The sequence below is a fragment of the Bos indicus genome, chromosome 24, assembly GCF_029378745.1.
Source record: "Bos indicus isolate NIAB-ARS_2022 breed Sahiwal x Tharparkar chromosome 24, NIAB-ARS_B.indTharparkar_mat_pri_1.0, whole genome shotgun sequence".
In the NCBI taxonomy this organism is placed as follows: Eukaryota; Metazoa; Chordata; class Mammalia; order Artiodactyla; family Bovidae; genus Bos; species Bos indicus.
In genome coordinates, this window is record NC_091783.1 from 33,169,251 (window position 1) to 33,185,140 (window position 15,890).

Genomic DNA, 15,890 nt, shown 5'->3' on the forward strand with positions numbered 1-15,890 from the left:
AATATTCTCTATGCATTAAAAACAAAATTATGGAGCAAATAGATTTTTAAATCCAAGTACAATTATGTATGGGCTTCCTGGTGGCTCAGTGGTAAAGAATTTGGCTATCAAGGCAGGAGACTCAAGGAGTATGCATTCGATCCCTGGGTTGGGAAGATCCCTGGAGGAGGAAACAGCAACCCACTCCAGTATTCTTGTCTGGAGAATCCCAAGGACAGAGGAGCCTGGTGGATCCATAGGGTCTCAAAGAGTTGGACACGACTGACCAAGCAAGACCGAGAGAGGTGATTGCATACTAGCATTTCCCCTTCAATTAAGGAGAAAAAGAAAGAAAGAAGGGAGAGAGAGAGGGAGGGAAGGAGGGAGGAAGAAAGAAAGGAAGGAGAGAGAGAGAGAGAGGGCAGGAGAGAGAAAGTACGCCAGCAAAAGGAAGGTCAATTCAGAGATGATCAATTGTAAAAGGACTTCTCCAGGTGCAGGACCTGCAGGGGCCATGAAAGGAAGGGAGATAATACATACTGTTTCAGAAGTTGACACCTGATGGGCTGTAGGGAGAAGGGCTTGATTCTAAGGTGATACAGAGAGAAGGCTGCTACGTATAAGTAAAAAAAGAATTTTTTTTAAAGTTCAAAGAGAGAATAGCCTGAAGAGCAAGACAATGGCATGTGTTTCAGATATAGAATCAGCAGTAGGATCAAGGACTTGAAGGGCCCCTAAAGATCATCTAATCTAACACTTCATTATATGTGTGAGGGGATAGGAGCTTAAAGAGGTCAGGGGACTTGTCCTCTAAGACCCACAAGAAAAGCTAGTAAGGGAACCAACGTAGAAATGATTTTCCATGAAGGTGGGATAAGCTGTCCTTCAGGAACCAGGACTGGAGCTCTGGGTCTGGGAATCATCCAGCATGGAGGTGGTTGAAGCCAGAAGAATGGGTGGGGCTTCAGGGGGACAAAGTGTAAAGGGCGGAAGGCAGGCAGCCAAGTGCTTGGCAAATAATAGCAACAGCTAATACCCGCGCTAGTGCGTGTCAGGTACTGTTCGAAGGGCTTTGCACAGGATTATTTAATCGTCCCAAGAACTTCAAGAGGTGGGAGCTTCTAGCAAAAGGGAATGCAGGTGAGAATGCTGAGCTCTTCCATCCTGTGGCAGGAGCCTCATCTGCCCTGCTCACCACTGTGTCCCAGAGCTTGCCTGCAGGCCGTCCGAAATTTACCATTCCTATTCCTTGATGAGGTGCATCAAAGGAATTGCTTCTCCAAGTTGTTGGGGCTTGTGGATTTCTGCCAAGCTGGAAGCACTTCTGTTCCCAGGATGCCAAGTCTATGACCTTCTCTGGCATTTTGTTTCTCCATCTAACACAAATACTGAGTAAATCTGTGACACTGGCTGAAGTCCCCCCCGCAAACGGCTTTCCTTTAGCTGCTGCTCTTCTCACAAGCTGTTTGCACTTGTGGGTTTCACTGGATGTCCAGGTGAACTGCCATCTCCTATAATCAATCTTAAAATGTCTTGAAGGTGGTCAACATCATGGTATTTTTTTAAAGCAGTGATTCCCAGTGTCCGTGTATCTGTCACTGATCAATAAAAATCTTCTGAGGATATTCTGACCTTTTGTTCGTTCACAGAATCTGACGGCATAACCATCTATTATTAAAAGCGGAAGCAAATTACTGTGTTGCTATAAAAAATGAAATTTTGATCAACCTTTAAGACCACAATCCAGAGAGCTGTCCCAAACAATGGACTTTTTATCTTTTATACAATGAAGTGAAGTAAAGTGAAGTCGCTCAGTTGTGTCTGACTCTTTGCGACCCCATGGACTGTAGCCTACCAGGCTCCTCTGTCCACGGGATTTTCCAGGCAATAGTACTGGAGTTGATTGCCATTTCCTTCTCCAACGGATCTTCCCGACCCAGGGATGGAACCCAGGTGTCCCGCATTGTAGACAGACGTTTTACCGTCTGAGCCACCAGGGAAGTAATCAGAGGTTGAAAAAGAAATATAATCTAGAGTTTTAAATTTTGGTGGGACAGTGATAGACAACAGACTCTGTATGATTTCAGTACCTTTGAAAGTGAAAAATGAAAGTGTTAGTTGCTTAGTCATGTCCGATTCTTTGCGACTTCAGGACTGTAGCCCACCAGGCTCCTCTGTCTGTGGAATTTTCCAGACAAGAATACTGGAGTGGGTTGCTATTCCTTTCTCCAGGGCTTCTTCCCAACCCAGGGATCGAACCCGAGTATCCCACATTACAGGCAGATTCTTTACTGTCTGAGCCACAAGGGAAGTCGGTCAATACCTTTATATCATGAAATTTTTGCACCTTGTTTTATGTCCCTGGATATATTCCAGTGTCTTCCAGTTCACAGTCTACGGGAATTTGAATAAAATTTGTTTCCTACTATCCCGTGATTTTGTATAAATCTTAATTATGTTGAATAGGTTCACAGTGCTTTTCAGGTCTACTATATCCTTTTACTTCTCTGTATATTCATTCTACTAATTTTTGAGGGTTCAATATTGAAACTCCAACTAAAAATCCTAATTTATCTACTAAAAAATAATAGTAATATATAGTGGAATTGTATGTAATCTTGTTCTGTATTTTCCAAGTTTCCTATAAATGTGTTATCATACTTCCATAACTTACATAATTTCATAACCCACTCCAGTTTTATTGCCTGGAGAATTCCATGGACAGAGGAGCCTGGTGGCTACAGTCCATGGGGTCACAAAGAGTCGGACACAACTGAGCAACTAACACTTTCACACTTTCTTTCACGTCCAGCTATCTTTGATTATTTATTTTACTTGAATGTTAGGTTCCTCTATACACATTCTTCCTTTTCACTAGGAAATTTTTCAGAGGTGATGGGAGCATTTTTTCCTCTAATATTTTCTAAAGAAATAATCCTTTAGGCCGTCAAAAGCTTTTTCGGCATCAACACTGGAATTATCATGGGTAATCTGTGCAATTTACAGTCATGTAGTAAACTGAAGTTTTCCTTACATTATCTGCCAAGAGCCCTTCATGACAAATCCACTTTGATCATGGATAGATGTGTCATCCCATTAGGTGATTACAGTCTTTCAGGTAACATCAAGATAAACAATGTCACCTTTTACTTTGGGTGCAATGCAGGTCCATGAGATTCCCTTCCTGCTGATGTTCCCTCGGGCGTGGGCAAAACTACTATACAGCCCGCCTCAGTTCCCAGTTAGGCATTTTCTAGTCTACTCAACTGCCATTGGCTAGTGAAGGTTTGTTAAACACTCCCTAGAATTTGCATCTAAAATCCTACAGTAAATCTCTCTCTCATAGATGATGCCTTAAGCGTTTTTCTTTTTTTGGCTGAGCCACAGGACACGTGGGATCTTAGTGCATCTGACCAGGGATTGAGACTGCACCGTCTGCAGTGGAAGTGCGGAATCTTAACCACTGGACTGCCAGGGAAGCCCTGATATTTATAGTTTTCATTGCATCCTTGGTTTCCTTTTTCTGTGGCAGCAGCTTTGAGAAACTGTGTGTGAAGTTCTGTTCATAGCAATTTCTTCTGTTGAGCCGCTGATCCCTTTTAAAACTCTCCCACTGGTTCTAAGACAGTGAATTCTTCGCCTTCTCCTCCTGCCTGAAAACTGCCTCTCCATCTCTGTGGCTCCTTTGCCTCCGATGATTAATCACAGGGACCCCCACACCCGTTTTCCCTCCTGCATGTCTACACCTTCTCCTTGGGGGGTCATCTCTTACTCTCACCCACGTACATGGTTCCCCAACCTCCAGTCCCAGCCCCAATCTCCTCCCTTGGGTGTCCTCTTTTCAGAAGAAAAAGTAAAGAAGTCACTATGGAAAAATGGAACTTTGTTGGACTGGTTTGCACTTTCTGTGGTTTAGAGAGTTTTTATTTTCAATTAAATATGGGGACACTGCACGCAGCGGGACTGTGGCCACTACAATGTCCTGGGCTCCGTATCTGCCAGGATTCCATCTCCCCGTGACTGTTCATTCCACTTCTTGTTTATCTGCCCTCTTGCTCTTCTATCTGGTTTTTCCTTTGTATTTCCCAAGGTTATACATTGCTCATTCTCCTGTTCAAATGGAACCTTGTTCTTTCACCCTTTCTTTCTTTATTTTGTATTGGGGTACAGCCAATTCACAAACAATGTTGTGATAATTTCAGGTGAACAGCAAAGGGACTCAGCCATCCATATACAAGTATCCGTTCTCTTCCAAACTCCCCTCCCATCCAGGCTGCCACATAACACTGAGCAGAGTTCCATGTGCTATACAGTAGATCCTTCTAGTTTATCTATTTTAAATACTGCAATCTGTTTTTATCCATATTCCTACTTCCTTGAGTGGGGGAAGGATTTTAATGCTAACACGTCCCCCTCTGCTTCTTCCACTTATTTGTCAGACTATTCTTTCCTCTGAACAATTAGGTGTTGGATTCTTTCCTTTGATTTGTTTTTCACATATATTAAAAGGAATATCATTCCTAGTTCAATCTGTTTCCCGTTTTATAATACCCTGGATTTCCTTCTCTGAGGGCAGTTCTTTTTTTTTTCTTTTAATTGGAAGATAATTTCTTTATAATGTGCTGAAGCCAGTTCTAATTCTTCAGTTTCCTCTGGTCTGGTCTCTCTTCTTCTACATTGACTGGGTCATGGCTGGCATATTTAGGTCCTTTGCGCTTCCCATTTATGCATCTTCTCCGGCCACAAGACAGCAAGCAACTCCTGGCACAGTGCACCTTTCTGCTCTGTGGCATCTCCACAGGTCCTGGTAGGAGTCTGTGCTTCTGCTGAGTACCATTGTTCTTAGATATCAGGACTTACTGGAAATGGCTTAGACATCTTCACAGGCCCACTGGTGCAGTCAGGACCCAAAGTCTTAAGTAATGAGCTAAATCCCTGGTATCCTTCCAGAGAATAGCTTATGCACCGGAGGGAACAGATCCTAATGTATGTTCATTAACTGTGATGAGAACTCTCTGGTATCACCTCAAAATTCTTTGTGCAAGTCACATTCCGTTTAAGCTCATAGTTTGAGAAGGACGGACAACCAAGTTGACTCAGGGAAGACTCACAACCTGTGGTTTTAAAGTCTTGGAATCTTCCATGACTCAAGTTCTCATTCAGCTTCCTTCCCCGAGAACAAAGGAACTACTAGGAATGGGGCAACAATCACAGGTGTGGTCAAGGGTCCTTCCTCAAGAAAAGTCAACACTGCTGCTATAGAAAGGGGAATGCTGTCCCCAGAAGATACATCCAAGTTCTAAGCCCCCAGTACCCAGAATGTGACCTAGGAAGGAGGATTTTTGCAGACATAATCAATATGAGGTCATACTGGAGTAAGGCAGGTCCTAATTCAATACCACTGGTATCCTTAAAAGGAAAGAAAGACACAGGTATACATATATGTATAATGGAACACTACTTGGCCATAAGAAGAAACGAAATTCTGCAATTGCAACAATATGCTTGGACCGGAAAGGCACCGTGCATGCGTGCCACGTCGCTTCAGTCACGTCTGATTCTTTGTGACCCCATGGACTGTAGCCCACCAGGCTCCTCTGTTCCATGGGATTTTCCAGGCAAGAATACTGGAGTGGGTTGCCATTTCCTTCTCCAGGGGATCTTCCCCACCCAAGGATCAAGCCCGGGTCTCCTGCATTGCAGGTGGATTCTTTACCATTAGCGCCACCTGGGAAGCCCAGAAGACATTATGCTGAATGAAATAAGTCAGAGAAAGACAAATAGTGCATATCACTTATATGTAGAATCTAAAAAAATAAAACAAACTAGTGGATATAAAACAATAGAAACAGACTCACAGACATAGAGAACAAACTAGTGGTTACCAGTGGGGAGAGGGAAGAAGGGAGGGACCCAAGAGAGGTAAGGGATTAAGAGGCACAAACTGTTATATAAAAGCAAATGAGCTACAAGGGTATTTTTACAGCAATGTATAAAATATTGGAAATATAGTCAATATTTTATAATCATTATCAGATCAGATCAGTTGCTCAGTCGTGTCTGACTCTTTGCGACCCCATGAATCACAGCAGGCCAGGCCTCCCTGTCCATCACCAACTCCCGCAGTTCACTCAGACTCATGTCCATCGAGTCAGTGATGCCATCCAGCCATCTAATCTTCTGTCGTCCCCCTCTCCTCCTGCCCCCAATCCCTCCCAGCATCAGAGTCTTTTCCAATGAGTCAACTCTTCGCGTGAGGTGACCAAAGTACCGGAGTTTCAGCTTTAGCATCATTCCTTCCAAAGATATCCCAGGGCTGATCTCCTTCAGAATGGACTGGTTGGATCTCTTTGTAGTCCAAGGGACTCTCAAGAGTCTATAAATGATGTTTAACTCTAAAAAACTGTGAGTCACTATGTTGCACACCTGAAATGTATATATTATACATCAACCGTACCTCAACTAAGAAAAGGTAAAAATATATATAATTAAAGGCTAAAAGAATAAAGAAAAGAAAAGACACAGACACACACAGAGGATACCCCAGTGTGAAGACAGAGACGCACAAGCAGAATCCACAAGATGACAGAGGCAGAGTCAAGGAATTTCAAGGACTGTTGACAACATGGGAAGGAAAGAGATAGGCACAGAACAAGGTCTCTGCTGGAGCCTTTAGAAACTGCACGGTGCCGTCGACTTGATTTCAGACTTTAGCCTTTTGACTCTGAAGACACCCAGCGTGTGGTCATTTGTCAGAGCGGCCTCAGGAAATGAACACAGCTGCAGTGGAGTTGGAGGTGCGGGCGCCTGCCAGCCAGCAGCCACAGCCCCTCCTGGCTGTCACACTCGGATCACAGACACAGACCCAGACATCCGGTACCCGAGGTGGGGAGGGGGGTGACGAGGAGGGGACTCAGAATGGACTTATTCTCATGTTGTCTCCTGCACACGTGCATGCCACACTCGCCTGGATGGAAAAAGATCTGCTTCGGTCTCCCTGCCACATAATCCCTGTGGATTCTTTCCAGCCTCTTCTTCTAGGAGACAGGGTCCTCTTCTTCACCCCCTGTGCTTACTCTCCAGTCCTGCAGAGATCAGCCTGATCACTCGGATCACGCGACACCAGCCTCTGGTTTCATATGCGGAGCCGATCTGCTGGAAAGAGCCTCTTGGCCCCACAGCATCTGTTTGAGCCGCCCTCTCCTTCTCATCTCTCAGCAGCTGTGCTCAGTGGGCCCGGGGGCAGCCCCCCTCACAGGCCAGGCTCTCCAATAGGTACTGCTCACCCTGCTGCCCTCCCCACAACTGACCTCCCGGTGGAGACCCCACACGGCCTCTAGCTCGCCTGTCTGAATCAGGGCGGCAGGATCCGGATTTTAGACTTCATCATGTACCATCCTTAACAAAACTAGCAGCTTACGAGAGAGAAGGTTTAGAGCTCAAACCTCAGTACAGGCCGAGAGGCGCTCACCACCCGATGACCCAGGAGATGGAACTGATCACTTTATCACACACGCAGCATGTAAACACACAGAATGAGGCTGGAGAGGACAGTGAGGCCGCTCGGACCTCAGGCAACAGCCATCTGCCCACCCAGGCTCTGCCAGGCTACCCTGAGCCCCAGGGGACCAGTTACTCCACACACCAGGCCCGTCCTGGGTGGGGAACTCCATCGAGCAGTGTTGACGTGGGAAGTAACGAGGACCCAAGTTGGGGCCAACGGCATCTTCCCTTCCCAGGACAGGATGCGATAGGCTAGCCCCCCAGGCCTCACCTGCACTGCCCGTGGTCCCCGTCGCACTCCGGGGTGGCGGTCCCATCAGTGCCCGTCCGGGAACAATTGCAGCCTTCGCAGCCAGCCAGGGGGTGGAAGCTGAAGGAGTGCACCTCACACACGTCACACTGGGGCCTGACTGTCAGGGGAGGACACAGGCACCGCCCTGTCGTCTCCTCACAAAGGCGCCGGCCGCAGCTGCAAGCTGGCCAAGGATGAAGAGAGACGATGTAAGGGTTAGACACCCCTGACCTCCAGCAAAACTGCATTGCCAGGGTTTCCAGAAGCTTCCAAGGGGTATCTGGGAGTAAGGTCTTGTTTTTCCTTCATTATGGCATCACTGAGTGTGGTTGATCTGAAAGGCTCCTTTCTTGGGGCCAAGACCAACCACATCCAATGCTGAGGGTGGACGAGTGCGTGGACGCTGAGTGAGGCATCATGGACCTACTGACCTCAAGGTAGACACTCACAGGGGCCTCCCCCTCACCCCCAGGCTGAGGCTGCGTGCCATTCTAACGTGAGGTCTGGCCTTCGTCAGAGGGTCTGCTCCTCCCAGTCTCCCTGATGGGCCTTCACGTCGCCCCAGGGCACTGGGCCCAAGATCAGGGGTGGGGCCTGCAGCAGGCAAAGGCTGGCCTCCACGTGGGGCCTCTGCACCCCTCACACAGCCTGGGCTGCCCCTTGTCTAGGGCAGCAGGACAATTCTTAGACGAAGATCCATGGCCTCCTCAGTGAGGAGGCCAGAGACCCTCTGACCCTGGGTCTCCTCCCACCTCAATTAAGCTTTGGTGGTTAGGCTGCAAAAACTGAAGCCTAACCTATCCCACTAGGAAGAAGGCCGAGCTGTCCAGTGTTTTGAAGCTTAAGGTTATTTCCCTTCACCTGCTTTGCCAAGGGCATGGATCCCCTAGCCCAGGAGACACAAATACGTCTTTTCTAGAAGCCTGCTATTCAGAGTGTGGTCCCTGGACCAGCGGCATGGGAATCCTCTGAGTGGCTGCGGGAAATGTAGACTCTCAGGCCCCAGCCCAGGCCTCCTGACTCAGGATCTGCACTCTCACAAGATCCCCAGGTAAGTCTCCAGCACAGTGAAATTGGACAAGCCCTGCCCTGGGTGGGCTTCATCCGCCTGCACCAGAGATGACCTTGGCCGCCCCGAACGTGCACTTACGTTTGCAGTGCGGGAACCCGTAGAAGCCCGTCTGACAGCGGGTACACTGCCGCCCGATGACGTGGGGCCGGCATGGGCACTGCCCGCCCTCGGGGCTGCAGGGGTGGCCGGTGGCCCCAGCAGGGTGGCACTCGCAAGGCAGTGCACCCTCGTGGTAAAGGGCCACCAGGGATCTGGCAGAATTCTTACAGAATTCAGAGGCTCTCTGGGGGCTGTGGGAACAAGAACACACAGTGAGATCCTGGGAGGCATGCCCAGAAATGGTCCCACCTTCCCCTTCCCCATGCCCCAGCAAGCAGTGTTTTGGGAGAGGGGCTCTGGAGTCTAGGAAAAAGTGAGAGGAAACCCCACCCCTGGACTTACAGTGTTTGACATCCACCCACCCACCCCCATTTACTTCAGGACTCATCACAGGACTGGTGGGCAGGAACCTTTGGTGGCTGGAATAAAAGGGTGAAGATTCATCTATAGGATGAGTTGTATGGTGTATAGGTTCTATCTCAATACAGCAGTCACCAAAAAATTTATACCTGCATGTGCTATGATATACCAACTAGGATAATCATGAGGAGGAGGTGAATTGTCAACTTTTACTGAACATGTATGTTAAAAAGTTTTCCCTTCACCTCATTAACCTCATAAGCTGAAGCTCCAATATTTTGGCCCCCTGACGGTAACAGCTAACTCAATGGAAAATCCCCTGATGCTAAGAAAGATTGAAGGCAAAAGGAGAAGGGGGTGGCAGAGGATGAGATGGTTAGATAGCATCACCAACTCAATGGACATTTGAGCACACTCCAGGAGTTGGTGACGGAGAGGGCAGCCTGATGTGCTGCAGTCCATGGGGTCGCAAAGAGTTGGTCACAACTTAGTGACTGAACAACGTTAACCTGACAACCACCTAACTGATTAGGCCAAAGCCCCACTTCACAGGTAAGACAGCTAAGGCTCCTAGAAGTTAAGCAACATTCTTGAGGCCACAGAGCTATGGAGGGTGGGGTAGGCATTCAAATCCACAGTGGTCTGACCTCAGAACCCTTGTTCTTCATATTTTCTGTACAAGAGGTTTCCACCCTCTGGAGGCCCAGGTTCCTCAGGAAACCTACAAGGGGGCAGGGAGGAGGGGTCTGCAGGAAAGAATGACAGGAACTGAAACTAAGGGCTGTTCTAGGCTCTTAGCGTCTGGGAACCCACCAAGGGAGGATAGGGAGGCCCGGCCCTTTGTAATGCTCCCCACTGATGAGAGTGCAAAGGAGAGCGGGAATCAGGGCTGATGTGCCCTGCAGCGGAGGAAACCCTGTGTGGTATCTTTCAGGAATCCGAGTTGGCCGACAGGAAGCAACAAAGAGGAAGAGAAACCCCCAAGCAGCCTGTGAATCCTGGCTTGGGGGTGATCTGCTGAGATCAGAGTTGAAGAGGGAAATCCCACCCAGATGGACATGATGAGATAGTACACAGGTCAGCGTGTGCCGAGGATCGGGGACTCACTACTGCTCCCTTGGGCGCTCAGAGGAGGAAGACAGACCCGAAGGCCACCCCTCCCCAGGCCTCCTGCTCTGGTCGGGAATGTGGGAGAGCCTCAGGCCTCCCATGGCCGTGCCACAAAGTGATGTGTGCATGCTAAGTCGCTTCGGTCATGTCCAACTCTTTGCAACCCTAAGGACTCCTCTGTCCATGGGATTCTCCTGGCAAGAATAAGGGAGTGGGTTGCCATGCCCTCCTCCAGGGGATCTTCTCTATCCTGGGATTGAACTCACTTCTCTTGTGTCTCCTGCATTGGCAGGCGGGTTCTTTACCACTACTGCCATCCAGGAAGCCCTCACACAAAGTGATACTTACTCAATATAAAAACTGTCTCCTCCACAATTGGTGACAAACTCCAATGACTTGTCCAGTGATTTTCTGTGAAGGATCTGGTAGTCGTAATTCTCTGCAGGCACCACTAGGATACGGACCTAAAGAGAAAGTGTCAGCACGTCTTTGGATTTTCAGCAGCACGGCACACCCACGGCTCCACCATGCTTTCTCTTCACTAAGATCGTGTTACGTCGCCTCAGTCGTGTCTGACTCTTTGCAACCCCATGGACTATGGCCCACCAGCCTCCTCCATCTATGGGGAATCTCCAGGCCAGAATACTGGAGTGGGTTGCCAGATCAGTGTTCTTTATTGTTAAGTCCAAGACCACATGAAACAGTACTTACAAAAAAAGAATCACAAAGCAACCCTAACTCAGTGCTGAAGACTCAGGCCACATTCCCCCTAGGGAAATGATAATGAGTTGGGGGGACAGACCCCCTGGAGCGCCTGCTCAGAGGCACAGCAGCCTTGTGTGCTGGGCGGGGACAGGAGACAGAGACCTATTATGATGTCAGGGCCCTGTGTGATCCATCCCTGCGATGACCCTGGATCTCCAGGGGGTGGAATTTTGTGTTTTTATTTATTTATTTTTATTTTTTAGTATTTCTTTTTCTTTCATATTTATTTGGCTGTGCCAGGTCTTAGTCACAGCTCAAGGGATCTTTGATCTTTGTCAGGGCATTTGGGATCTTTCTAGTAGCATTCGAACTCTCAGTAGGAGCATGTAGGAGCTAGTTCCCTGGTCAGGAATCAAACCTGAGCCCCCTGCATTGGAAGTGAGCAGTCTTAACCACTGGACCACCAGGGAAGTCCTCATTCTGTATTTTCAGAGAGTAAGCAAACTGAAACGGCAGGACCGATGGGGAGACTCATATGGTGGCTTGCCCCTGAAATGCCTATCCTATCAGATACTCTATTATGAATAATTGTGGCCCCAGTCTTTAAAAATACTGCCCTGTATTCTCTCTGTACCTGTATAAATCAGACCACACCAGTAACAAATGCTGTAGGAAATTTCAACCATCTTTGTCAACTACTCACCCACTGATGGAAGAAGGCAATGGCACCCCACTCCAGTACTCTTGCCTGGAAAATCCCATGGACGGAGGAGCCTGGTGGGCTGCGGTCCATGGGGTCGCTAAGAGTCGGATATGACTGAGCGACTTCACTTTCACTTTTCACTTTCATGCATCGGAGAAGGAAATGGCAACCCACTCCAGTGTTCTTGCCTGGAGAATCCCAGGGACGGGGGAGCCTGGTGGGCTGCCGTCTATGGGGTCACACAGAGTCAGACACGACTGAAGCGACTTAGCAGCAGCAGCAGCAGCAGCACCCACTGACAGTTTACAGAGTCTATTGCTCTCATGTTATTCAATTCAATAAACATTGCCGAACACCTGTGCCAGACGGTGTTTCAGGCACAGGGATACAAAATGTATCCCCTGTCCCTGAGATGACATCCTCAGAGAGAAAGGAGGCATGAGCAAGAATTGGAGGGTGCAGGGCAGGCCTGGACAGTGTTCGCTGGCTCTCAAAGGCTTTACAGGCATTGGGTGACCATGATTCTACCAGCCAAGGTGAAAAACAGGGAACAGGGCACCTGGGGTCTATACAGGTAACAGGCTAAGCTGGAGGGACCTGTGAGCACTCTGGCTATGGGGATGCACAGCAGATGGTCCTAGAGCTCAGGAAAGATGGCAAATGAGGTCACAGGTGTGGGTATCATTCCCACAGAGGGGTGAACAGAATCAACAGGCACAGATGATGGTATATGAAGAGAAATCTTAGAACAAGGGGTCTCAGTGTCAAGCCCAAGGGCACACTGACATGAAAGGGATGAAAGGGAAGAGAACTCACTGAAGGAGCACTGGAGAAGGCAGGGCAAGCCAAGAGAAAGTAGCTATGGGAGCCAAAACAAGATAGTTTCAAGAACAAAGGAGTGTTCAATGCCTCAGAGAGAGACTTATCAGATGAGAGTGAGGCGGGGCTGCTCTAGTATTCTGATTTCCCTTGATTTTAATAGTCACAGACCTTTTTTTGCTAAAGGCAGCTGTAAAATTTAAACATTTTTCTATAAACATGGCTTCAATTCCCTGGAGGAATTACTGTCATGAGCCAGAACAGACACACCGAGCAGCCGACCAAGGCAAGCACGTAAAGAGCAAGAGAGGAAAAAGCAGAACGCACCAAAACTAAGGACTTTCCTTCTGGAACTGTCACAGTCAGGGCCACCTCCGGCTCCGAGATGTCAAACTCAACCTCATCTCCGCTGATCACTTGGTCCCGGCAGCCAAGCACATGGGGGCAAAAAGAGGCCCGGAAGACACCTGGGGCAGAGGGAGGCAGCCCTGTCACACCCCTGCCAGGACAGGTGAGCCCCGAACCAGCCCTGCTCCCTGTAGCTCACCTGCTTGCAGCCGTCCTCCGTCCACAGACACCTGTGCTGGGAACGTCGGATGTGCTGGTTGATAAAAATGGACAACAATGACATACCGACCTGGGCGTGGTACTAGTCCTCGAAGGGTCACCTGGTTCTAGGTGGAAAAAAAAAAATCTTCTCAAGCTGTAGTTCAGTTCAGTTCAATTAAGTCGCTCACTCGTGTCCAACTCTTTGCAACCCCATGAATCGCAGCACGCCAGGCCTCCCTGTCCATCACCAACTCCCAGAGTCCACCCAAACCCACGTCCATTGAGTCAGTGGTGCCATCCAACCATCTCATCCTCTGTTGTCCCCTTCTCCTCCTGCCCTCAATCTTTCCTAGCATCAGAGTCTTTTCAAATGAGTCAGCTCTTTGCATCAGGTGGCCAAAGTATTGGAGTTTCGGCTTCAGCATCAGTCCTTCCAATGAACACCCAGGACTGATCCTCTTTAGGATGGACTAATTGGATCTCCTTGCAGTCCAAGGGACTCTCAAGAGTCTTCTCCAACACTACAGTTCAAAAGCATCAATTCTTCTGCGCTCAGCTTTCTTTATAGTCCAACTCTTACATCCATATGTGACTACTAGAAAAACCACAGGCTTGACTAGATGGACCTTTGTTGGCAAAGCAATGTCTCTGCTTTTGAATATGCTGTCTAGGTTGGTCATAACTTTCCTTCCAAGGAGTAAGCGTCTTTTAATTTCATGGCTGCAGTCACCATCTGCAATGATTTTGGAGCCCAGAAAAATAAAGTCTGACATTGTTTCCACTGTTTCCCCATCTATTTCCCATGAGGTGATGGGACTGGATGTCATGATCTTCGTTTTCTGAATGTTGAGCTTTAAGCCAACTTTTTCACTCTCCTCTTTCACTTTCATCAAGAAGCTCTTTAGTTCTTCTTCACTTTCTGCCATAAGGGTGGTGTCATCTGCATATCTGAGGCTATTGATATTTCTCCTGGAAATCTTGATTCCAGCTTGTGCTTCCTCCAGCCCAGCGTTTCTCGTGATGTACTCTGCATATAAATTAAATAAGTAGGGTGACAATATACAGCCTTGACGTACTCCTTTTCCTATTTGGAACAAGTCTGTTGTTCCATGTCCAGTTCTAACTGTTGCTTCCTGACCTGCATACAGATTTCTCAAGAGGCAGGTCAGGTGGTCTGGTATTCCCATCTCTTTCAGAATTTTCCACAGTTTATTGTGATCCACACAGTCAAAGGCTTTGGCATAGTCAATAAAGCAGAAATAGATGTTTTTCTGGAACTCTTGTGCTTTTTCCATGATCCAGTGGATGTTGGCAATTTGATCTCTGGTTCCTCTGCCTTTTCTAAAACCAGCTTGAACATCTGGAAGTTCACGGTTCACGTATTGCTGAAGCCTGGCTTGGAGAATTTTGAGCATTACTTTACTAGCGTGTGAGATGAGTGCAATTGTGTGGTAGTTTGAGCATTCTTTGGCATTGCCTTTCTTTGGGATTGGAATGAAAACTGACCTTTTCCAGTCAAGCTGCAGAGCTATTACTAATTAGAATCACAAGATATTTCAAGAACAAAAAACAAAACAATGCAGGTATTTATCCAGTAAAGACAGGGACGTTGGAAAAGACTGAAGGCAAAAGAAGGGGGCGAGCGGCAGAGGATGAGATAAATAGCATTAGACTCAATAGACATGAGTCTGAGCAAACTCCACGCGGTAGTGAAGGACGGGGAAGTCGGTACACTAGTCTATGGGGTTGCAAAGAGTCAGACATGACTTAGTGACTGAACAACAACCATTTACCCAAGTGAAGTAAAAAACCCACATTCACACAAAGCCTTCCCTTGAATCTTTGTAGCAGCTTTATTTGTAGTCACAGCACTGGAAACCAACCAGGTGACTTTCAGCTGCAGAGTGGACAAGCCAACAATGGACAAGCATACACAAGACTGGAGGGAGTCTCATCTGGTACAATCACTCTGGGAAACTATATGTGGTTTCTACCAAACATATAATCGAGCAATTGCACTTCTAGGTACATCACAAGAGAAGTGCATGCTCTGTGTGCAAAAAGCCATACGAGAACGTTCCCAGCATTCAAGCACCACTCGTAATAACCATGTAACAAAGAGTCAGACTCCATTTTTTCTGTTTGATGGTTTTCAAGCTCCATCTTTCATCTTTTGCCTTTTGTCCCACAGCTGGACAAGCTGTAAGAAAGCCAAGGTGTTCATCCCTTGGCAGAGGTGGGAAATTCAAACCCCATAAATTCTAGCCCATGAGAGAGGGAGCTCTCACCTGGACCCCCTCACCCCACTATGGCCCTGCCTAACCATAATGCAAACCAGGGTCAGACTTCAACACTTGCTCAGGCTTGAGTGTGAGCCAGGTTCTCCCCAGGAAGCCTCACCATGTGAGTAATAAGTCTTTCCAAACCTCAAAATAATAACTGAAAAACTACAAGAATAGCAACAATAAAAGATTGTCTTTCAAATGAGAGCTGGGCCTTGGAGGGTAAGTAACTTACTAAAGGTCATAGACTAATTTTATAGCAAAACCAGGACTAGAACTCTATTGTCATGACTGTAATTCATTTCCCCCTACTCTAGGCTGCCTACCCCATGTGGGATCTTATTAAATTTTCTCTCCCAAATCCTTTTATTTCCTATCTTAATGCAACATGAATTGACATGAGCCATCTCTAGGATT

The 15,890-nt window shown here is 47.6% G+C and overlaps 1 protein-coding gene across 6 annotated transcripts in view; it reads right to left on the reverse strand.

The window, feature by feature from the left end:
* The window catches only part of LAMA3 (laminin subunit alpha 3), a 249,672-nt gene that overhangs the window by 106,316 nt on the left and 127,466 nt on the right, over positions 1-15,890 (reverse strand). For all 6 annotated transcript variants that reach the window (XM_070778824.1, XM_070778825.1, XM_070778826.1 and 3 more), the window contains 5 exons: positions 13,190-13,316; positions 12,970-13,109; positions 10,764-10,879; positions 8,925-9,136; positions 7,754-7,958 (listed from right to left, as the gene is read on the reverse strand). In XM_070778824.1, coding sequence (XP_070634925.1) covers positions 7,754-7,958; positions 8,925-9,136; positions 10,764-10,879; positions 12,970-13,109; positions 13,190-13,316 — 800 coding nt within the window. The remainder of the gene's footprint in view (positions 1-7,753; positions 7,959-8,924; positions 9,137-10,763; positions 10,880-12,969; positions 13,110-13,189; positions 13,317-15,890) is intronic.